This window comes from Alnus glutinosa, chromosome 10 (assembly GCF_958979055.1).
Source record: "Alnus glutinosa chromosome 10, dhAlnGlut1.1, whole genome shotgun sequence".
Classification (NCBI taxonomy): Eukaryota; Viridiplantae; Streptophyta; class Magnoliopsida; order Fagales; family Betulaceae; genus Alnus; species Alnus glutinosa.
In genome coordinates this window covers 4315632-4341256 of record NC_084895.1, presented here as the reverse complement: position 1 = coordinate 4341256, position 25625 = coordinate 4315632, and the positions used below count along the sequence as shown (strand labels likewise).

General features: G+C 37.4%; 1 protein-coding gene across 4 annotated transcripts in view; it reads right to left on the bottom strand.

The window, feature by feature from the left end:
* Positions 1-5860: 5860 nt before the first annotated feature.
* The window catches only part of LOC133880230 (chlorophyll(ide) b reductase NOL, chloroplastic), a 31519-nt gene continuing 11754 nt past the window's right edge, over positions 5861-25625 (bottom strand). For all 4 annotated transcript variants that reach the window (XM_062319136.1, XM_062319139.1, XM_062319137.1 and 1 more), the window contains 6 exons: positions 23361-23418; positions 22609-22659; positions 16315-16365; positions 16189-16230; positions 6355-6465; positions 5861-6208 (listed from right to left, as the gene is read on the bottom strand). In XM_062319136.1, coding sequence (XP_062175120.1) covers positions 6161-6208; positions 6355-6465; positions 16189-16230; positions 16315-16365; positions 22609-22659; positions 23361-23418 — 361 coding nt within the window. In that variant the 3' untranslated portion in view covers positions 5861-6160. The remainder of the gene's footprint in view (positions 6209-6354; positions 6466-16188; positions 16231-16314; positions 16366-22608; positions 22660-23360; positions 23419-25625) is intronic.

Here is a 25625-nt window from a genome sequence, read left to right as displayed (position 1 = left end):
AAGCCTATCGGGGGTGGTCGGCCACTCACCGACGAGAACTGGGGGTGCGGGGCCCAGTTGCTTTGGGGGTGGTGCGACCACCCCTGGCGCTCCACAGTGGCTTGGGTGGTCGGCCAGCCACTTTGGGGTTTAGTTTTTTTTTTTTCAACAAAAGATTTGAAAAAAAAATAAAAAAATGAGCTTTTTTTTTTTGAAAAATGTAATATTTACCCCAATGAATAGTTATTCCTCTAATTTTTTAGAAGAATAGGTATTCCTCTTCGTAAGGAAATAGCTATTCCATAGAATAGACCCCTACCAAACTAAAGAATAGTTATTTCTATAGAATAACCATTCTATTCCAGGAGTCTATTCCGCAAACAAAACGGGACCTATATGTTTCGAGAAAATAAAGATATATAGCTATATTTTCTTTTCTACTCTTTTTCAGAATTAAAATTAAAAGATTGGCAAAAATATAAAAAAAGTCTCTTCGACTAACAATCGACTTTAAAATAGCCCCATAAATTTTTAAAGGTACTAAAGTGACCCATTAATCAATCAAAGTGTACCAAAAAAATCACATTTTTTATTATATTCCTATAATATCCATTACCATGACGCCGGTAACGGGACTTTTTTTATATTTTTCCCTGAAAGATTCTATGAGCTGTTTGGATATAGGATTTGTGGAAAATAGCTACAGTTGAATATCTCCATGTCTTCCCCATTAAAACCAAGAAGTTGGAGTGCACCAACCAATATATACAAGGTACAATAATTTGAGGAAAGAAAGATTCGCAGAGTCACCGACATACGTATATACATACATACATAGAGAAGAGGGAAATAAAGGTGGTGATCAAGATTTCCAGAGGGACATGGAAAGGGCATATTCCATGCACTAAAATAATGAGAACAAGAAGACAACTTTTATATATATTGCACGAAATATACTGCCGAATTCCTGTTCATACAAATTAATGGAACCCATCTAAACCAAAGTCTAGTAGCCTCTATGCAAAAATCTTGAAAGACAAAAAGATTTTGTCTCTAAAATCAAGTAATGTCCCCACTCTTTCCTCCATCAGTTGTAGACGAAATGGCATTCATCGAAACCTACCAAAAAAAAAAAATGAATTATTAGTATGAACATGCAATTACATGAAAACACACCATGAGGGAGGGGATGGGGGAAAGAGTACTATATTATCGGTAGGAGTAACGCATACTCTTCACACTGGCCGACATGGTGATCTGTTTTAAGTAGCTTTCGTGTCAATCAATTAAAAAATAAAAAAAGCCACTTATAGTATTACCGTGTGGTATTTAATGGCTGCATCTAAGGCTTACAATTTTTGACACGACCCGCAAACCTAACACGAAATCTATCATATCAAATATTTACATGCATAAATCTATCATACCAAATATTAATGAATAACTAAAATAAGAACAATAAATCAAATATTCATTAACAGCACACAAGTGCTTTAAGAAATGTGACTCACATGTGCCCATCTTTCTCTAAGTATGATCTGTTTTTTTTTTTCTTCTTCTTTTTCTCTCAATTGAGAATTTTCTGAAGCATTGATTTTTTTTTTCTTTTATATGAATCACCACTTGTGATTTTTTAAGGAACTTCACTAAATAATTATTACTGCTTGTAACAATTTTTCCAAGTTCTACCAAGATGAAAAAAAATCTTTCCAATTTAAGCCACAATAAATATGCAAAGTATTAGGCTCAACCAAGTAATAATCAACTATTATTGGCTCATTGTTATGATCAATTTTACGATATGATTATTTTTTTCCGATGCTAAATGAGCTCTAATAGGAACATCAATCATCACAAATATTTTATTCCTAATCAGCATGTTAGGAAAATTGAAAGTTAAATGATATAAATGAAAAAAAAAAATTAATTAGCAAATACTTTTAAAGTATTCATGCTAATCTAGCATTCCATAGCTAACATAAGTGCTAGATGCTATTTCTTTTTTTCTTTTTCTTTTTTTCCAAATAAATCAATCAACATATGCTGCTTATTAGATACAATATTCACATAACTATAATTTTTTCATCAGCTTTAATTCAATCAAGGAGCACCTTCATCACTTGATTTTTCTTCATTTTAATAAATGAAATTGTATATCATGTTTAAAAAAAATCAAGGCATATGAAATATAATTTAATAACTCACAGCGGAGCCAACAGTTTTACTCCAAGATCCTCCAAAATATGCTAAGTCACCACACACCAACTAGGTGTCATAAAAGACGATCAATTCAGCATGCACTCTTGTCTGCAATAATCTTCAGCAAAATGATATTCTTTGCACACAATTAGCAATGTTTATTTTTCTTTTACAACATAAATAATCATTCACATTTGTTATAATTAATCGATGTGAATGTTCTCCAACAAACTCAGCACAACAAAATAGAAATTGCTAAGTTCTAAAAATCTATAAAAGTCTCAACCTTTATTGCAAGATTCGTGACCTAACACGAAAAAATTATTTGACAAGCAAATTAAATAATACAAATTTGAGTTCAAATAATTTAAAAATTCTTTTTGTCAACAATATTTTCACTTCCAATATTTACAAATGAAATCAAGCTTTTCTTCTAACAAACAAATCAGATAATTTTTTTTTTTCTCTCTCATAACAGAGTCTTCCATCTTTTCAATCACTAATTGATTTCATTTTTCTTTTATGCAAATTGCATACCGCAAACTCTAATAGTATTTGACTTCTCATAAATTCAAATATCATTGTTATCACTCTAATCAAAATATTTATGCAACCATCAACACAAATCAACCTTTAAGATTGTTGGAAATAATGTTGGATGGTGCACAAAGTTCTTATTGAAATAAAATAATATCAATATGAAAATTCACAATTAAATAAATAATTGTTACACAAATAATTTATTGAAAATATTACTGTTGATGCCAGACCATATTAATCCAAAGTTATAATATTAAAATAAATACAATACAAGAGATTAAAAATAAAGTAAGGAAAGATCTCACAATGCTATAGAATCACTCAAGAGCGTTGTCCATAAAAGTTGATTCGTGTCTCCCGGAGTGTATAACTCGGTGTGATCGGATCTCTTGACACGCAACCTCCCAGGATTGGACTATAGCGTTTATCTTTGTTCAGGACACACTTCCAAGAACGAAGATCAAATAGAACAACCCTTTAATCAAAGTGGATGAGGGACTTTCAAAATATTTTTTTTTTGTAGAAAAATATTAATATAATAAATGGCCTCATGCCTTGAAGCAAGTATTTTGCAACATATTGTATGGTATTCTCAAAACCTTTTTTAAGCTATATATATATATATATATATATACATATATATACACGTTGGAAGCACAGATTATATATACACGTTTGGAAATGATTAGTTGTAAAAATCATAAATGAAAAAGTTGACCAAACGGTCATGACCTTTTGAAGAATAAAAACCACGAACGTTATCATCATAACGTTTGAAGAACAAGAGCAATAAAAACAAATTTTAATAACTAGGATGATTACTTTTTTCCCATCAACTACTAGACATTGTCAATATGCCCCCATGAATTGACACTTCGACCAAAAAAGAGCATCAAACTACCATCTTTACACACTTTGGCCCCTTCCGTCAAAAAATTTCGTTAATTTGGATAGAATATGCCATTTTTTAGCATTAATTTTAGTTTAATGGCCAAAATGCCCTCTACAGTAATTAATAAAAAAATATTAAAATTAATATATATATATATATTTTTTTTTAAAAAAAAAAACAATTCTAACCGGCAGCCACCCCCTTTGGTGGAGGGGGTGGCGTGCAACCTGGGGTGGCCGTGCGGCCACCTGGCCACCTCAAGGGTGGCTGCCACCACCCCTTTTTCCTTCAGTTTTTTTTTTTTATTATTATTAATTAATTTTTAAGATGAGGGCATTTACGTCATTTTTAAAATTGAGTTAGGACATTTAAGTCTTTGTATGAATTAGACTGACGGAATGGGCCAAAGTGTGTAAAAATGGTAGTTTGATGCTCTTTTTTGGTCGAAGTGTCAGTTCATGGGGGCATGTTGATAATGGCTAGTAGTTGATGGGGGAAAAAGTAATTACCCTTAATAACTAACGACCAAAAACAATTGAAGAAGAAAAAAATAAAAATAAATAAAACTTGTTAATGACCAACGGTCATAACCGAAATCATTTTTTTTTCTTTGCCATAAAAGTTCATGAATATATTTTAATAAATCAGTTTTTTCTCCTTCGCCATAAAAACTCATGAATATATTTTAATACCAAATGGTAAAACATTTAAAGATGGATGGAAAAGAAATCATGTTTGTAACGCACATATTACAACATTATTAGTATGAACATGCAATTACATGAAAACACACCATGAGGGAGTGGATGGGGGAAGAGTACTATATTATCGGTAGGAGTAACGCATACTCTTCACACCGGTTGACGTGGTGATCTGTTTTAAGTAGCTTTCGTGTCAATCAATTAAAAAAGAAAAAAAGATACTTCTAGTATTACTGTGTGGTATTTAATGGCTGCATCTAAGACTTACAATTTTTGACACGACCCGCAAACCTAACACGAAATTAAAATATTAGAGTTGAGGAGTTTAACTCGTTTAATTAAAAGGGTCGAGTTATGGTTGACCTATGTAGCTAATCTTATACGACCCATGCTTCAACATGACTCGAACTTAACATACGACATAATGACAGATAATTTTTTATATGACTCGCGAACCCGATACGAACCTAATACAAAATTAGAGAGTTAGTTAGGGATGAAGAGTTTGAACCTTTAATTAAAAGGGTTTATGATTGACCTATATATATAATCTTGTACACATGTCTAGACACACGAACACGAATTGACACCCCTGACTGCATCTAACTATAGAGCATGATTCTAATTAGGGTTGTCCAAAAGAGAGCAAGCTGTATATACTCTATCCACATGAAATTTGATCTCATCACCACTCTGTACAAGAACGTAGTACTTGCAAAATAATTTAGAAGTTAACTTTTGTCAACAAGGGATTAATTTGGATGGATGGAAACAGAATCCAGAATCCAGAATGCATGTAGTGGAGGTGGGGACAGCACAACCATATCTATACTCATAGAAGATTAATTTGGATGAATTGGAGCTAATTTTTTTTTTTTTTCTAACCAAAAAAGGCAAGCTGGGGAGATTAATTGTAGCTATTCTAGACAGTGAGAACTGCATGCGCTCCCTCAGTCTAATTAAGCCATAGCTTGACTTAGCATATCAAGACATCAGTAGGATCTAATAGGGGCGGAGCCAGGTTTCAAACATTGGGGGGGGCCAAATTGAGAAAAAAAAACTTTGAGGGGCCAAAACTAAGAAAATAAAAAAAAATAAGGGGTAAAATTATTATTATTATTATTTTATTTTTTTTTTTCAGATTTTTTTTTTTTTTTTTGGGGGGAAACTCTTTGGCTTGGTGGGGGGGCCAGGCCCCCCCAAGCCAAAGAGTAGTTCTGCCCCTGGGATCTAAGACGGTTAATACTAATAGGCGACTCTCACCCTAGTACATGTCCAACCACTTTAAAAATTTTCTTGAAACCATTGAACCATCGACACCACTAACAGTGAATTGGAGCAGCTAATTTAATTAATTTGCTCATAGATATATCGATAGATATAACAATTGTAATAATTCTGAAGATATTATACAATTAATAGTAGTATTTCCAATGAAATTAGTTTGCTCATATCTCATATAATTAATGATCCTATAATTTTCCGCTATTTACTGCAACTTTTGAGCAACATAATTAAACATACTCACGAACACATGCATGCACAAACATGAAAACAACTTTAAGGACTTTGATGTATGATTTACCTTTGGTTATAGTGGAGAAAAGTTCATTCTTCGATCAGGACGTGGTAATTAATCATCATGTTACTTCAACGTGTATACTATTTAAGCAGAGGCGGTTTGAGGTGCTAAATTTGAAACAGAAATGAGGCCTAAGTGTATCTTGAGGCAGTAAAGGTTAACAAGCAAACTGATCTATGTAAAGGACCTAGCTTTATAGCAAAGAAATTGGAAATGATAACGTAATTTACATAAAAATAAACAAACGAATTCCACCTCTGGGTCTTTTCAATCTTCAAGCAAATATCGGTTTCTTCTGGCACTAAAAGCAAATCTCTGTATAACAAGGCAAATAGAGAGGATTAGAATTGGGTGACTAGCAAACAAAGTTTTCATATTTACATGATACAAATTTGGGAATATATTATTGGAAAAAAGAGAAAAGGAATAAAATTTTGGTGCATATGTTTTTGATTCTTAACTGAGAATATCTGCCAATAGGCTTTTATCCCCGTGAGGAAACGAATATATGTGGGCTTCGTTGATCCACTGGCAGGAACTGATCTGATGTTTGGAACAAGGTATTCTGCAACCTGTGAATCCCACACCAGAGAAGGGTTAAAGAAATGGAATACAAAGAAAAGAAGCAAAAAATCAATAGATCTACATACATTAACATACGTCAGGCTAGCCAAGTACTGTTTACTCCTCTCTCTCTCTCTCTCTCTCTCTCTCTCTCTCTCTCTATATATATATATATATATATATATATATATATTTGGTTTTTTTTTTTTTTTTTTGGTAGGGGGAGTGGGGGTGGGGTTGGTGAATCAAACAGCCATAGTAAGCAACAGAATGTGGCATAGCCCGGTTGATGCAGAATCTTATAGTTTAGGATCTAAATGACTAAAATTTGAAGACCGCATTTGTTTCAGCGTAAAATATTTTTCATAATCTTTTATATTTAGTGCAACCAGAAAATACAAGTAAACAGAAAATGTTTTCTGAGTGAAAGGAAACTAACCTTAATAGGCATAAAATGGCTTATGCTTCTGCAAAGCAGAAATCAATTTCTGCCCTTAAAGTTACCACAAAAAACCCCTCTCATTCTCTTTCCCCCTTTTGACTGATCCTATCTCATGCCCTTCTACCATGGCCAGCATATCCATGGCCCCAAAATTCAAAAATACAAATACAACTATCGGCCACCCCAACTCCAAGAGCATTACACCTCCCAACCATTGATGGCCACCCACGGCATAAATTCTCTGGCCTAGGGCCCGCAATATAAGTCCAATGCCTATGTCATGCTCCTCCGTACATGCACTTATCTCTGAATCCAGCATTATCGTACAGGCCATACCAGAGAAAAAGAGCGGCTTCAAGACCAGCCTGTCGAGCCAGAATATCTTCTAGGCTAGACTGGGACTCATCAGCCCTTGCACTCACTTTTGTTTTTTGGACTTGATTGGTGTAATTGGTTTTGAATCAGTTAAATTTGATAATTTAAGTTGGATTGATTGTATATTTTGAATTGGGCTTGAGCAAATTGCGGTGCTTTTTGGGAGTTTTTGGCTGAGGGATAAGAAGTTTCTACTTTTGAGTTGTTTCAGGTATGGTGATGAGTACTAATTTTCTATGTGCCAAACAAAAGGAAGTTTTCAGGATCATTTCCAGTATTTAAATTAAGCAACAGAAAATTTCATATTCAAATAGAAACAGTTTTACATTAAAGCAAACATAGGCTCACAATTTTTGGGCTGGTTTAAGGGAAATAAGTAGCTCCATTACATAAATCTTCTATCAAGAGAGAAGAAAAGAAATATTTGTTTCTTTGGACCATTCAAGAGGGACCAAAAATAAGAACCAGCAGCTTCTTTTCCATGTTTTGTAGGCCAGATTTGCTGCCATCTGTGATGCAGCCAGCAAGCTTTGATTTCATGTTTGTGGGTGTCTTTAATATTGCTTAAAGTTCTGGAGGATTATTAATTAATCTAGTTTTAGTTAAGTATTTTACTTTGTAGTTTGTACTGAGTTTAAGACAGTCAAGAGTTTGTATGTGAGTCAATAAGTCTCATCTGAATTTTTGACTGCTTGCTCATGGAAATAGAAGAATTTATTATGCCAGTTGTCTCTAGAGTCTTGGAACTAGGAGACTATTACTTACCAAACATGGGAGTGATGGATGAGAAGAAGAGTCCCGCCAGTAATAAACAAGCAACAGTGATGGGAGTTATTATAAGGGTTCATCTATTAGAGTTTATTAGTAGAGAATAAATGATATTGTGTTAAAGTATTGATTAAATGATTAAATTTACCTTTTCCTATCAGCTTAAGCTTTTAGGACAAGTTGTGATTTAAAATGGTATCAAAGCCAAAGGTCTTGAGTTCGAATCTTGACTCTGTTATTTACCCCCATTTCAATTAAATATTCCACGTGTTGAGCCTCACCTATTAAAAGGAAGTCTGAGCCCACACGTGAAGGGGGGGGGGGGAGGTGTTAAAGTATTGATTAAATAATTAAATTTACCTCTTCCTATCAGCTTAAGCTTTTAGGACAAGTGATGATTTAACAGAGGGTACCAAAAGTGAGAAGATGTCAAAACTCCAACTGTTGACATCTAGGTTTGAGGAAATCAAAATGCAGGAATATTAAACCTTTGGTGAGTTTTATACTCAGTTGTGTGACATTTTCAACTCGAGCTATGGCCTTGGTGAAATAATCTCTGAGATCAAGGTTATCTCTACAATCTTGAGATCTCTTCCTAAGCGATTTGATTCTAAAGTGACTGCCATTGAGGAAAGCAAGGATTTGAATTCCCAAAAAGTGGATGATCTTGTAGGATCTCTAATAACCTATGAAAGTAGAAGGTTTCAGCCTAAGAAAAAGAAAAATGAGATCCTCCAAGAAGGATAAGAAGGTTGTTGTTGAATCCTTCGACTCTAAAGTTATGTTTCTGCCGACTAGGAACTTTCACAAGTTACTCAAGTCTTCTAAGAGGTCAAGTAGGACCTCTTCTGCTGTTCCTTCTAAGAGGGAGTTGTGTGCTATGTTTCTTCTTTAGAAGTTTCTGTTAGAGAATATATTTCCTATCAATATAGGAAATATATTATATTGTTATTGTATATTTTATATTACGATACTTTCCTTTATAAGATTTGATTGTAATCTTGATGGTAGTCAAATCACATTGATTTGATTACCATACTTATCTACCCAAAACCTCCTATAAATAGGAGTCTCATGTATTGTGAAAGCATCAAGCAATAAGTGCGACAATGTAGCCCTTTGGGCTTTACCCTATAGACCTAAGTCATAGACTGAACCACGAAAAATTTCTTTATCTATTTTATTATTCGGCAATCTTTATTTTTCATTTGTTTATGTTTTCTTTCATGGTATCAGAGCCATAGGCTAACGCCAGTGTTTTTTGATCCAATGATCCTGAAAAAGAAAAAGAAAAAAAGCAGCTTTTCTCGGTGCAGATGTACGATGTGGTGTTCAATACCTTCAGTTCTCCAAAGTCCAAAGGCCTGGAAATCCATTATTCTGGCAACGAGAGTAAGAGCTACCACACGAATTCCTAGAGCCATTTGGTTCTCAATTTCTTCATCACTGTTAAGCATGCCCTTCAGCGAATCAGTTCAGCCTACCTTCTCAGCACAGCAACCATGGCCGTCTTCGCACAAAGATAAAGCTCTCCGGCCAGATCTTGCCACAACAGTCAGCCAACAGCCATTTGCCGCCGACCTTCTAGTTTCCGCCGATGACCCACTGCTGCACTGCACGCATCGCCTCCGTCAAACTCATGTTTCTCTCCTGTTTTGTATGCGTTCGGTAGTCAATGTGTAGATGCAAGGTTCAAGATTTTGTTGGTATAGATGCAGGTGTGAACCAAAAAAAAAAAAAAAAGGTTCTTCTGGAGGCTAGGTGTAAATTATTCTTTTCCTTGTTTCAAGTGAACCTATCAAACCCTAAAGATTGTAAGGGTGACAACAAAGATTAAAAAAAAAAAACCGAGAAGAAAAAAAAAGAAAAAATCAAAAGAGGCCAAGTTGCCCATATTATTTTGGGCATTTGTTGGCTCATTATTTTGGTCATTGTTGGTCCAATTATTGACCCAGACCCATTTTTTGGCCTTTGTGGTATTGTTTAAAAATCCAAGCTCATTTCAGCCCATAGTTGGCTTTCATTTCAGCCCATAGTTGGCTCTTATTTTGGCCCATAGTTGACCCATATTTTTTGGCATTTGTAGTATTGTTTAAAACCCATGCCCATTTTAGCCCATAGTTGGCTTTGATTTTGGCTCATAGTTGGCCTATTGATATTTTTAAGTCGCATCTCCATTGTCGCCGACTTCCTCCAGTCATAGTTGGCCTATTGATTTGATTTTGGCCCATAGTTGGCCTATTGATATTTAAGGCGCATCTCCACTGCCACCGACTTCCTCCAGTCATTGTCGTCGACTGTCGTCAATCGTTGTCATCTCCAAAAGAAGAAGAAGAATTTATTGCAAACTCAAACTTCCAGAATCCTTGCACCTTGAGTTTGAGAGGGGATGTTAGAGAATATATTTCCTATCAATATAGGAAATATATTATATTGATATTGTATATTTTATATTACGATACTTTCCTTTATAAGATTTGATTGTAATCAGATTTGATGGTAGTCAAATCACATTGATTTGATTACCATACTTATCTACCCAAAACCTCATATAAATAGGAGTCTCATGTATTGTGAAAGCATCAAGCAATAAGAGCAACAATGTAGCCCTTTGGGCTTTACCCTTTCCACCTTGTTTATTTTGTTTAGATGTTCTCATTATATATCTTTTTTATTCAGTGACCTCTGTTTGATGATATGTATTGTGATAGTGTGAGTTTTGTACCTCCCTGAGATGTACCTTATGAGGAAGCAAGCGATGTCACCTAAGTTTCTTGCGTCATTTGTGACCAAAAAAAAAAGAAGTGGTTAGTTGTGTTGGACACCTGCTAGGGAGAGGCTGCTCATATTAAGGGAGAGTTGACACAGAGCAATTTTGTTAATAATGTATCTTTTGTTATATCTCATGTATTTCTTGACATGTTTTATGGGATGTTTTGATACAATTGTCGACTCTCCTTCCCTTTGCATGTCTTCTGATATGGGGAGAATGTTTGATGTGCTCTCGTCTATTTGTTTCTATCTTGGCATATTTCTTTGTATGCCCCTTTGCCCTTGTGACAAAAAGGGGGAGAGATTATGGGGTTATGGGGTTTGTTCCTTCACTAACCTGTTAGCATAGATGTTATTCACTTATGGTTTATCTACTTGCGAATGATGTGATTAATCATTTCTATTCCCCATGCGTTTAATGAGTTTGTTCAATGTTTGTAGAGAACGGGTACATTGCACTTCTACAATCAATCTTAGTATAGTAGTGGTTTGTTAGACTGGGATGGGATTGTAATAAGTTGTTTTCTCTGTACTTTTGTTGAGTCTCTAATGTATGTAAGTTTTGTCACCGAATGGCAAAAGCGGGAGATTGTTAAGTTTTAGAAATTGGATTCATTCGGTGTTCAATATCTTACATGTAATATCTTTCATCACCTAAGGTTTCGGTGTGAAAATGTCAAGTGATTGGGTCGTTTTGTTTTTTCCGTTCAAAGCCCGTCAAGACGGGAACGTGATGTGGGGTTGCAAAGAAGTCACTATCTTCTCCCATTCAAAGCCCGTCAAGACGGATATATGGCGCAAAGCCACAAAGAAGCTACTGCCTCACTCCGTTCAAAGCCCGTCAAGACGTGAAAATGACGCAAAGTCAAAGAAATTTTATGGCTTGTCCCGTTCAAAGCCTGTCTTGACGTTACCTAAAAAAGCTGTTAAATGTCAGAGAGTTAGCGATGAAACCTAGCTACGCGTCTTGACACGATTCCTTTCTTATTGACTTGATGCCGTAGAGCTGCTCTAATTTGAAGGCCAAAATGGAGTATTCTTGGGGCTCATATAAATAGATCTTGTTGCTCACTTTGAGGGTTAAGCAAGCAAATTGAATAAGACCTAGAGAGAGATTCTAGAGGTATCTTGCTTCATTACATCTAGATTCCAAGAGAGAATGTGTATAAAGCCTTGAGCTTTCCCTCTCTTGATGTTTTGATTTCATTCTTCAAACCGTGTCATACACAACATTCATTCACCAAAGAGTCTACCAATGGATCGGAGAGAAAAGGCACTTGAAGAAGATTGGCTAGCTTGGAGGCAAGCAAGAAAACTTATTGTCATACAGTCTTAAATTTACAAAGGGATTGTAAGTATCTATGTCTGCATTTTGGATCTTCTTTGTGATAGTGGTTTTCTGAGTGTTTGACTGCCTTAGAGTGGTTTTTTCCCTGATTTGTTCAATGAGTTTCCACTTCGTAACAAAAATATTTGTATTTTGGTTGTGATGTTTTATTTTTGAGTACTGCAATTTTTTTTTCTATATATATATACATCGCCTGCGCATTTGTTCTTGGGGGTTGAACCGTTCCTTGGGTTAACAACATGAAGGAGCTTCCATGAGTTGGCATCATTTTATAGATGGTTCATATGCAATTTCAGCAGTTTAGTAGCTCCTATTACAGATTGTATGAAGACAAATCAGAAGTTTCATTGGACACCTGGGGCTGAAGAAAGTTTTTGATAATTAAGAAAGACGTGTGAAGCACCTATTCTTGCCTTTCCAGATTTTGGGAAGGTATTTCAAGTTGATCGTGACACTTCACTTGTGTGTATTGGAGCTGTATTAAGCTAAGAAGGGAGGCCCATTGCTTTCTTTAGTGAAAAACTTAGAGGTGCACGGCTTCAATGGAGTACTTATGACATAGAACTTTTATGTGGTTGTTTGAGCGATATGGCACTACTAGAGTGCATACATAGCACAACGTGAATTCATTCTTTATTCTGATCGTGAAGCTTTGAAATACATTAAAGGGCAGTCCAATCTAAACAGGAAGCATGCCAGCTGGGTCAGCTATCTTGAGCAATTCAATTACACATTAAAACATAAGGCTGGAATTCACAACAAAGTTGCTGATGCGCTGAGTCGCAGAGCCTCTCTTTTATCCACCATGGGTGTGGAAGTCAAGGGATTTGATACATTTAAAGAACCTTACCAGGAAGACTCTTATTTTGGTCCTATTCTGAAACAAACCATGGTTGGAAAGCAAGCTGATTATACTCTTCAAAATGGCTTCCTTTTCAAAGAAAACCAGCTATGTATCACAGAGTGTTCATTGCGTGAGAAGATTGTCAAAGAACTGCATGAAGAAGGGCATTTTGGCCGTGGTAAAACTATGGCATTGATAAGTTCATCTCATTGGTGGCCTAAACTGAAATGAGATGTTACAAGATTTGTTAGTGTGTCAAATATCAAAAGGAAAATATAAATACTGGCTTATACACCCCACTTCCTACTCCTACTTCAGCATGGGAAGACGTGAGTATGGATTTTGTTCTTGGTCTTCCTCAGACTCAAAGGCGAGTTGATTCAATTCTGGTTGTGGTGGACAGACTTTTAAAAATGGCCCATTTTATCCGATGTCATAAAACTAGGGATGCAACTAATGTGGCCAGTATCTTCTATAAAGAGGTGGTTCATTTTCATGGTATTCCACGCACCATCACCTCAAACAATAACCCAAAATTTATGAGCCATTTTTGGAGGACCTTATGGAGGTTGATTGGGATTAAGTTATGCTTTAGTAGCTCATATCACCCGCAATCCAATGGGCAAACTGAAGTTATTAACCTCAATTTGGGAATACGCTGTCTTGCAAGGGACAAGCCTAAAGAGTGGGTTTAGCATTACCACATGCTAAATTTGCATTCAATCGGTCTCAAATTCGAATCACTAAGTGCAGCTCATTTGAGATTGTCTGTGGTCAGAATCTAAATGGTATTTGATAGGCTTTTAATGTTGGCAAATTTAGTGTCAAAACATGTTTTCTTGTAAGCATTAGGTTTAGGGTTGAAGAGGCATCGAAAGTTGAAGTTGGGAAGAGCTCGTTGATCCCTTGGCCTATGCTCGATGAACTGAGGTGATGTAGAGGTATTACTACTGGAGAGGGTCGGTCCATCCCTTGATCGACCGAGGTAGATAAGTTTGCATATTATACTTGAAACCCTAATGGCTCTATCGACCGAGCTTGTGGCTCAGTCAACCAAGACCAGTTGTTGAGAGTTTGAAATTAGATTGACTTTGACCTAAAACCATGATCTTTCCCCTCTCTATATAAGCCTCACATGCCATGACTTTCATAGACCTAGAGGCAATATTTCAATTGTTAAGGAGAGGTTTTTCTTTGTTCTTGAGCTAAAATAGATCCAAACCTTCTCCTAGTTAATTCTCCTTATTCAAACCACAAAAAAGCTTACAACCACCAGAGTGTTGAGTTGAAGCAGGCGAGGTTCGTTCGTGAAGGTGATATATAAATAAGAATGTCAGAGGTTCTGGAGTCATTGTGGTGGCAGGTGAACGCATCATTTACCAGGCTTGCAAGATTGAGTCTTCAAAGTTACAAAGTAATTCTATAGTGAATGCCTTTGGGGTTGGATGGTCCCCGGAATGGTTTTACTTTTGAAGAGTTCCTCAAAAGATTTTCACTTCATCGTCAAATCTGTGTTCATTTATTTTTCTGCTTATTGTGATTGTGGTGACTATAACTGTGGTAATTGAATTGATTAACAGCTGGTGTGGTAAATTGAGTTATTAACAACTTGGGATCTAAAATTTGGAATTTCAGTGTTCCTGACCTAGCTCTCATTCCAAATCCAAGTGAACAAGAGAGTTGAAGAGATGGCTGATTAAATCAAGTCCATCCATGAAGAAGTTAGGAAAAGAATTGAAGATTGCAATTTGAGGTATAAAACAACAGCAGATCAACATCGCAGAAAGGTTATCTTTGAAGTAGGGGATAAGGTTTGGGTAATCTTTGTAAGGTTTCCAATTGGTGTTTACAGCAAGCTAAGAGATTGGAAAGTTGGTCCGTGCAAAATTATTAAAAGGGTAAATGATAATGCTTGGCAGCTAAAACTTCCAAGTCATCTTAATACCTCATATGTGTTCACTGTCAAGCACCTAATTCCATACAAGGGTGACCCTTTTGAGAACAAGGATGATGATAACTCAAGGTCGAGTTTTCTTCGACTGGGGGAGACTGATGCAGCCAGCAAGCTTTGATTTCATGTTTGTGGGTGTTTTTAGTATTTCTTAAGGTTCTGGCAGCTTATTAATTAATCTAGTTTTGGGGCAGCTATGCTATTTAGTTATTTTATTTTGTCATTTGTGCTGAATTTAGGACAGCCAAGAGTCTTTATGTGAGTCAGTAAGTCTTATCTGACTTTTTGATTGCTTGCTCTTGGAAATATCAGTATTTACTATGCTAGTTGTCTCTAGAGAGTCTAGGAACTTGGGAGATAATTATTATGAGATGTCGAGTTAAATAAATTGGTTCTGAAGATTGTAAGACAGACTTTTCTGAGTAAACAAAACTATTACAGAGAATTATTCTCTACAGCCCTACTTTGGGTTTGCGTCTTTCCATCTACTTCCTCTACCTTTTTCTTTCTATGCTCTGAATCAGTTTCAACCGTCCTTAGTGTACTCTGGACAGCATCAGTCTGCCACCTGCCTCCGCCCACACACTCACCGCCATCCTCGCCCTCTTCTCTGCCGCCTCCACTCCTTGCTCACCACGCGTGTGCTTCATCAGCTGCCTTCTCTACGCGTATGTAACGCACTGCCCCTTGAGTAGCAGATCAAAAGTGCCTATGCATATCCCCTCCCAACTCCAGCTTCTTCTCTACCTCTTCATAACCAGTGCTCACTTTTTTGTAATCAGAGGCTTCTCCACCAAGCGTCCTCCCAACTCTCAACCTAAGTTCACATATATGTGTTTAAGTGAATGCTGGGATGAATCTACTGGGGCCCTTCACAGTCCAGCCCTTCCCCCACTAGACTAAATTTCTACATCTGTCCCTAAGTGAATGCTTTGGAAGTGTGTTCTTCAAAGTTAAATGCTTTCTTCTTTGAATGTAAGCATGCCTCATGTGAATAAATAAATGTGCATGGCATGTAGTCTACAAACTCACTTAAGCATAGACCATAATCACAGAGGATCTGATTGACTTCTCCAATTCTATACCCATACCGTCAATTTGACTGTAATTGAAAGATATATTTTGTCAATCACATAAATTTATTGACCATTAATGAGCAATGGCTTGTTAATGACCATAAAACACATCGATAACCAATATATCATAACAGAGATACATAGATCAAGCTTACCACTTCAGCTGGTTCTGCCAAAATATTAATGAAAAACTTGGCCTGCAATAAAGGAAATGAATAAATTTGGGGACCAAAAGACAGAAGACCAGAGACAAAGATATATATATATATGCCCATTCAAACCTGCTTTGTGTTTGCACCAGACATAAGAAGATCAGTTGTGACCATTCCTGGCTGCAGCACCCAAAGAAAAGAAATAAGGACCGAGAAACAGTAAATAGACATGTGTCCAGGCCAGGGACCTTGGATGACATTGCCTTGGAACCATGGAACCAAAAGCTGGCAAGTTTATCAGTAACACTCTATAAATCATGAAGATATTTAAGGAAGAGTAAAATGGGGGAAAGAAAGGCAATTACATATACCCATGAATCAAAGCATATGCAAAGGATATAAATGAATAAAAAAATTCTCTAGGCGGGTGTAACATACCCAAAAATGAAGCCAACAGTCAATTCTGAGAGTGTTTATGGGTATGAGAAGTCAACTTCTAGCCTAACAAGTGCAACTTTCTTTTTGATAAGTAATCAACAAATATCATTGAAAGCGTAATATCTAAGTACACATGAAGTATAAAAAGGAAACACCTAACTAGAAGTAGCCAAAAAAAAAGGAAATCACTATAACTAATCATCAAAAGAGACACATAAGCAGCTGTCGACATATACAAAGTTAGAAGAATAAGGCTTTAATTTCCTCCAAAGTCCTCTCCTAGTCTTAGGTTATGCCTAGACGTGTAGCCGATCTATATGCTTGTTGGTGGACCTCTAGCAGTCCGCGGAGTGCTACTGTGTGGAAGATGGTGCCTACGTGCCTTTTATGGTGTTTATGGAGGGTAAGGAATGGTGCCTTTATTCCTTTTATGGTTCCTTCTGCCATTCCTCATAACCCAACGAGTGCAACTTTTAACAAGGATAATCTTACAATACCATAGTAGTGTGGTAACATGAGGTCTTTGCAGAAAACTTAACTGCATGGTAGTGACTTGCATGCAGTATATTATTATTCAGCAATTTGATAGAGTTGAGAATATGTCCTTATGTAACATAATCTAGAATCATTAATTTATTTGTTGACAATAATTTGATAATGTATGAGATCAATTTACTTAATTGGTATCATACTCAATATCTGACGTTACTTGTTATAGTATTATAGCATATTAGTTAATCTGCCTACATAAATGTATGGCAGTGTGATTATATATATAGAGAACCGAATCACCTAGATAATCACTAGATGTGATTTACATGAATTTAACTTATATCATAAACTATCTAACTTATCTCATAACTATAGAGACCTAGTTTATCACAACTCAACTAGTCTAGAGTTTATCTATAGAGGAAGAACCTTGATCTAACTCTAACACTTTGGTGTTATCACTAGTCGATAAGGAATCTAATCCAATACACCCCCTCAAACTCGACGTGGGAGCTGCACGTTGAGGTTGGATTGAAGCATGATGAACCTGGCAGCACTAACAGGCTTTGTAAGAATGTCGGCCAACTGATCTTTCCCAGAGATAAAACAGACTTCTAGAGACTTTTTGGCAACCATGTCTCTGACAAAATGATAATCAATCTCTATATGCTTTGTGCAAGCATGATAGATAGGATTTGAAGTGAGGTATGTGGCGCCAATGTTGTCACAATACAAGACTGGTTGTTTTGGAGATGTGACACCGAGTTCACGGAGTCGAGTTTGAATCCATGTTAATTCAGCGGCTGCATTGGCAATTGCTTTGTACTTAGATTCAGTGCTGGAGCGTGAAACCGTTGGTTGTTTCTTGGAGCTCCATGATAGAATGCTTTTACCAAGAAGAACACAATAACCAGAGGTGGAGCGCCTGTCATCCGGACAGCTAGCCCAATCTGAATCTGAGTAAGCAGTGAGTTGCTTGGAAGAGTTCTTGTAGATGTAGAAAGTATGAGAAATTGTGGACTTCAAGTAACGCAGGATGCACTTTACTGCAAACCAGTTAGAGTCCCTAGGATCTTGCATAAATTGTGAGACCTTATTGACTACGAAGGCAATATCAGGGCGAGTGATTGATAGATATTGAAGGGATCCCATTGTGCTTTGGTATAGAGTCGGGTTTGTGATGTTTGAACCTTCAAAACGACTAAGAGTGGTGGAAGCCGACATAGGAGTAGAGATAGGCTTTGCAAGCAACATATTGGTCTTTGTGAGGAGATCATAAATGTATCTTTGTTGTGAAAGATGAAGACCATCATGATGCCATGTAGCTTCAACACCAAGGGAAAAATTGAGATGGTCGAGGTCCTTGAGTGCAAAGGAGGAGTGAAGATCATTGATGAGTTGAGAGATAGCTGTTGGATGTGAACTTGTGATTATGATGTCATCAATGTATATGAGCACAAAGATGGTGATGCCTTGAACTTTGTAAATAAACAAGGACGAATCTAACTTGGAACCGGTGAATTTCAGATCAAGTAATCAAGCACTTAGGCACGAAAACCATGCGCGTGGGGCCTGTTTTAAGCCATACATGGCTTTGCGTAGCTTGCAAACAGCTGCTGGATGTTGAGGATGCTGAAATCCAGGAGGTTGGGCCATATATACCATTTCTTGAAGAAGACCATGGAGAAATGCATTGTTGAAATCCACTTGCCGAATGTCCCAACCTGCAGAAACAGCAATGGAAAGCATAGTATGACTGGTGATAGGTTTAACTACTGGACTATATGTTTCACAAAAGTCAATCCTAGGTTGCTGGTTAGTAGACGAGCCTTGTACCGTTCAATGTCCCCATTAGCTTTCATTTTAATCCTGAAAACCCATTTAGAACCAATGATATTCATGTATGGGGAGAATGGGACAAGAGACCATGTTCCATTTTTTAGAAGAGCATCAAATTTGGCATTCATTGTTGCACGCCAGTTAGGTTGTTTGCTGGCTTGAGAAAAACAAGTAGGTTCATCTTCATGTGTTGTTATGGAAGCTGTGAGAGCTTGAGGAGGTGGATACTTCACCCTGCCACCAGTGAATTTGTAAGGTTTGACAATCATATTCTGAGACCGTGTGGTCATGCCATGGACTCGGGCTGGAAGGACTGACATGGGTTCAGGTGAAGGAGCTGACTCGGAATTAGGGGGAGATTCAAAAGAAATTATATGTTGAAGGGTTGGGGAGGTAGTGACTGCTGCTGTGGGAGATGATGCAGAAGTTGATGGATTTGGAAGAGTAATATTGGGTGTATCATGACAAGAATCAGAAGATTGAGGAGTTAATGAGTGAACAAAAGCAATAGATATAGATGAAGGGGTTTTAGGAGAAGAGGAGATTCTGTTTGGAGTTGAAGTTGAGAATGAAAAGTTATTTTCATTGAAGACAACATGTCTTGCAAAGTAAACTCTACCGGAGTGAATATGGAGGCATTTATAGCTAAGATGGTTTTTGCTATATCCAATGAACACGCAAGAAGTGGAGCGGAAGGAAAGTTTTGAGGAGTTATTGGTTGGAGAAATGGACAGCATTCACAACCAAAGATTTTCAACAATTTGTAATCTAGAGTGATGTGAGAGAGACACTCATATGGAGACTTTTTCTTTGTTACTTTAGAAGGGAGTCGATTGATGAGGTATGCTGCTGTTTCAAAAGCCGAGTCCCAAAAGGTAAATGGAACACTGGCAGTAGCAAGAAGGGATAAGCCAGTTTCAACTATGTGGCAATGTTTTCTTTCGACAGTTCCCATTTGATGATGGGTGTGGGGACAGCTTAGTCGATAAGAAACTCCCATGGAATTGACTGCAGTTTGAAGTGGTCGAAATTCACCACCATTATCACTTTGGACAGATATGATTTTAGTATTAAAAAATGTTTCAACAAGTTGTTCGAAATGAAGAAAAGGAGCATACACTTCCAATTTAGTTGCAAGAGGAAAGAGCCAAGTATACTTGCTAAAATCATCAACCACACTTAAATAAAATCGGTTGTTGTTTAAAGAGTTTATAGAGGCAAGGCCCCATACATCAAGAAACAACAATTGGAGAGGACTATTTGAGATAGAAGGAGATTAACTAAAATGAAAACGATGACTCTTGCCTTGTTGACATGGAGAACAAACGGAGAAAGACTTTGAAGGAAACACGAGCAGCTTTCTGGAATGAACTTGGTTGACAATAGGAGATGCAGGATGGCCAAGCCTGAGATGCCACTGATCCAAGGAGACCTTCTCACCAATGAAGGCAACAAGAGACCTAGAAGAGGAAGCAGAAGAGGATGGCCATGGATAGAGGCCAAGCTTACTCGGGCCTTGGAGGAGCAGCTGACGAGTTCAATCCTTAACATAGAAAAAAGTATGATGAAATTCAACAAAGACATGGTTATCACGTGTGAATTGATTAACAGAGATAAGGTTTTTATGTATGAGGAACATGAAAGAGAGAAAACAAATGAAAGTTACGTGAGGGAGTAGGTAAGAGTCCACGACCAGAATTTAAGATATGCAAACCTTGCCCATTGCCTACTCCGATTTGGTCAGTGCAAGTGTAGTCCTCAGCATGCATGTTGAGGTTGGAGACCTCATTAGTGAGATGAACATTGGAGCCAGTGTCATGATACCATTGGGAATCTGATGCAGAAGGGACAAAAACCAAGTTGGCATTCATTGGAGAATTTTCGGCCTGAGATCCTTGCTCAAACAGGAACCAGCAGGTGGCAGCCGTGTGGCCTTGCTTGTGACATACCTGACAGATGGGACGTTGGCATGGGTCAGGACCAAAAAAGGAGTATTGCTGAGGTGGCCCTCGACCACGGCCACTCCCCCTGCCACAAAAGAAGTTGGTGTTGCGATATCCCAAGTTGGGGCCACGATTGTCCCTCGAATAGGAAGGGCTTTGACATTGAGCAGTGTTGGCAGTAGAGATGTTCAGTTCAAGTGCTAATTTATGGTTTCCAAGACGCAGCTCATAGGACAACATGTAGCCATAAAGATCAGTGAGAGGGATAGAATCTTGCCTTGTAGTGACAGAGGTAACAAGAGGATCATAGTCGGCACCCATGCTAGAAAGAATGTGGGAGATTAATTTTGAGTTGTCAATGGGCTTGCCAATGGCAGCCAAGAGATTAGCAAACCCTTGTGCTTTCTGGAAATAAGCAAAGACGGGTTGGCACCTTTCTTCAGGTTCGAGAGCTGCTGCTTGAGTTGGAGAATACAAGATTGAGATTGAGCAGTGAAAAGAGTTTCCAAGGTAACCCAGACTTCACGGGATGTAGAGAGGCCGATAACATGAGGTAAGGTTTCCACGGACAAGGTGGGGATAATGGCACTGAAGATCATTCGATCTTGATGATACCAGGGTAAATGATCTGGATTGGTAATGAGAAGACCAGAGGTGCAGTCGGGAATGAGTTTGGGAGGCTGTGGATTGGTTCCATTAACATAGCCGAACAAGTTTTGGCCCTCTAAGAAAGGAACCATAAGAAATTGCAAAAGGATATAATTTTCTTGGGTGAGTTTTTCAGAGATGTGATGATGCACATTCTGAATAGGTATTGATGTTGTAGGAGAAGCAACAGTGATGGAGATAGGAGGGGGGGTTGAAACAGGAGGGGAAGTGTGAGTAGAATCAGTTTTAGAAGTTGGAATAGCCAAAGAACTTGGTCTTGAAATGGCTCTGATATCATATAGGACTATAGCATATTAGCTAATCTGCCTACATTAATGTATGGCAGTGTGATTATATATAGAGAGAACCGAATCACCTAGATAATCACTAGATGTGATTGACATGAATTTAACTAATATCAGAAACTATCTAACTTATCTCATAACTATAGAGACCTAGTTTATCACAACTCAACTAGTCTAGAGTTTATCTATAGATGAAGAACCTTGATCTAACTCTAACACTTTGATGTTATCACTAGTCGATAAGGAATCTAATCCAATACTTGTCAGGCACCAGCTTAGTCTCCATGTCTGATACGCATTTAGACGAGTTTCTGAAGAATTTTTTTTTTTTTCCTACCAAATAGTGGAAACTATTTTCAGATGATTGCTCAAAATGACGGATAGCCTAACAAGATAGTGCCCAGCTAGGTGCACTAAAGATGACCAGTATCAAATTTATCCGAGTTGAGTACATGATACATTTGTAAAATATTAACATCTTTTTAAAAAACTGGAAAATTTTAATAAAGCTCCTAGAGCTGAGGCTTAATACACAAGTCAGATAACATGCTGTGTATCTATGACATTGTAGTAGCACTTCTGAACTATGATTTTAATTAAAAAGAACCAATCAATGGACAAGTTAAACTGCCCTAGACTAAATTTTCACAATAATAAACTATCTGTTGCAAGTGTTCTTTGACTAATAATGTTCTGCTGCAGAATTTCTGCATGTAGAAGTTAAAGATAAGTTATTACATAGGCATAGTAAAACATACCGATAAATTATGCACTAACACGTTTTTAACATCTTGCATCTGCAGTTCAGCCTGTGAAAAGATCAAGATCCATATAGCAAATAATCAGCAAAATAATTTAAATAGTTTCGTACAAAGTAGTGTATGCATTCAGAAAGATACTCAAATTGATCTCCATGTTCTTAAACAAATATAGAGATAGCAAGGAGATAATAGAAGAAGAGAGAAAGGGGAAAGTGCAAATTGACTTTATATTGTCTTCTCACAATTGTATGTACATCTATTGTATCAGTTACAGTTACTTTCCCTCAGGGAATTTGGTAGATCTGATTTGCTTTCTAGATTGTAGTAGCAGTTAGAGCTTTGGTTCTCTTGGTTTTGTTGTATACTCTGTGTACAAAGGATTTGCTGACTTTTAATAAAATTATTATTATTCATCAAAAAAAAAGGAGGAAAATTACTTCATAACTTCTCAGGAACAACACCAGTTCCCAGTTCTGAAAAATGCATGACAGAGTGATAATTTCTCAATGACTAAGCTGATTACAGTCGTAATAGACTCCTAGATAAGTTGCATCACACCATCAGATGCTGAATCCTGATATGGTAAAGGGACACAAAACTGGCTGTAGCCCAAACAGTTTCAGGGATCAGCATCTAAACTAATTAAGCAGTTAGGAAACAGATTCCATCAGCAAGTCAACACATGGACAGCATAAGACTTTTAATGTAAATCAATATCCCTGGCTTTGCAAAACAAGTTGACCATATACCTGTAATGATTTTGTTAAATGCACCACACTTCGTTTTGTGGCTCCATATGCAGCAAATCTACTCAAATGAAAAAGAAAGAAATAACCATCACCCAGCTGTTTGATTTGAACAGCACGTCGATAGAATAAGGTAACTCTTCATGTCAACTACCATTTACATAAGAGACCAGGGAACACAATATAGTTTTTTTTTATTATTATTATTATTATTAAAAGTGCAATATATAATTATAGTGGCACTGAATCACATGAATGATATAGTGGGACTGCATGAATGAAAAATTCAAAAGATGAAGAGAGATATGATTTATCCCAGAAAATATGATTACAACATTCTTGAAAAAAGCCAGTCCAAAAACAACACCAATAGATGAACCATGTCTGTCACAGTAAATATGATGCTCCAATGATATAACATATAGATATTTCAATTGAAAGCACCCGTAAGGCACTAATAGTGGCTTAGGTGGTAATGTCAGCAAGGTGGAGAGACGCCAGTGCCAATGGCTGGGTGGTGGAGGGCAGTTGGTGTGGTGACTGAAGGAATTGATGGAAGCAGCATGGAGCTGACAGTGCTGACAGAAGTTGCTGGGTACTGGTGATGTTGAAGGCAAATTGAAGTCACATAGTGGTGCCACACAGAGAGAGAGAATTAGTTTTCTCACTGTTTAAGAAGAAAAGTAAGAATCCCAAGATTTGAATTTTTTGGCCATTTTAACTCTTTCTATTCCCAAAAAGTGTTATCTCAACAACTGAACAACCACTAAACCAATAAAAGAGGCAACAGAATGATACTAGAGGAAAAAGGGAAGCCAAAATTATTTGTGTTCCTTCCCTTTCACCTTACTTTTTCCCCACAATTTTCTCCCAGCATATAAACAACTAAGAAATTTTTTCTTTTCCATTTTCATGTGTTAGTTTGTAATTGGCTACATTCTGTTGGACAAAATCACTTTGTTGTAATGATGCTTTTTAACAAGGATTTCGCTATTCAGAAGTGCTTCCAGAAGATTCTGCACGGTTTGCAAGTCAGAAAATTCAGTTCCCTGCCAGCCGTCTGGACGCCTAGCTGTCCATAGCATCATCCGTCCGGACGACATGGTTTTCTGTCCGGACCTTCCTCTGTGTTGAGAAGCTTCAAACTGCTCCAGCTTGCATCCGTCCGGACGTTTCAGCAACCTGTCCGGACGATCTTCAGTGCTCGACAAGCTTCAGGATTTCTTTCCAAAACACAATTATGGGAAGATTGCTGCAACCGTCCGAACGACGTGGATTCCTGTCCGGACGCGTTAAATCCATAAGGCAAGTATCGCAATTCAAATCCAACCATCCGGATGCCAGTCATCATGGTCTGGACGCGCGAGTATCAAATATGGAAATTGCGTGCATCAGATCACCCGTCCGGACGATCAACCTCCTGGTCCGGACACGCGAAGCCTTTATATGGAAATTACTTGCAGCAGACATGTGACCGTCCGGACGCGACTCTCAAACAGGAAAGATTTTCAGCGAAATTTTCAGAATTTCGGTCGCACAGTTGTCCGTCCGAGCTGCCTATGACCACCGTCCGGAAGGCGCCTAGTTTTATCAAGCCAGACGCTCATTTGAACCCTCAGCCTATAAATAGAGGTCCCTGGGCTTGAGAACTGCAAAAATTCGGTATTGAATTCCAGTAGTGCTTAGAGAGCTATATTGTGCGGTTATTGAGCTGAGTTGATCTCTCTGAAGCCGTTGCTATGTGTGCTGTTGCTGCGCTTTAACTGAAGTCTATCTTAGGGGTTGGCCCTAAGATAAAGGATTCTATTGAATACCCCTTCAAGTAAAAGACCTGGTTGGGAATCGTTCTTGTTGGGTTACACGAGAAAGCAAGGTACGACCACTGCATCAGGGGTATGTGAGTGTTACTACTTTGTATATAGTCTTGTCTTCTAAATAGTGGATTTCCTGGGTTTGGCTGCCCCGGAGTGGTTTTTCTCATCTTGAGTTTCCACTTCGTTAACGAATATTCTTGTATTATTTTATTTCCGCATTATTTTGTTAACACATTGTGCACACACACACTTGCTTTATTTTAGAAGTCAATTTTCATTTTTCATCATGGAATCAAAGAAGCCCTTTAATGAACATGAGTTGAACATTAAATGAAAAGCTTAACATATATGTGGATCGGCAGAAATGTACTATTTGTTAGGATTAAATGCATATACTTCTGCTTTCTTGGGGATATACTTGTTGTTTACAAATGGCATGTATCAAAGACTAGTA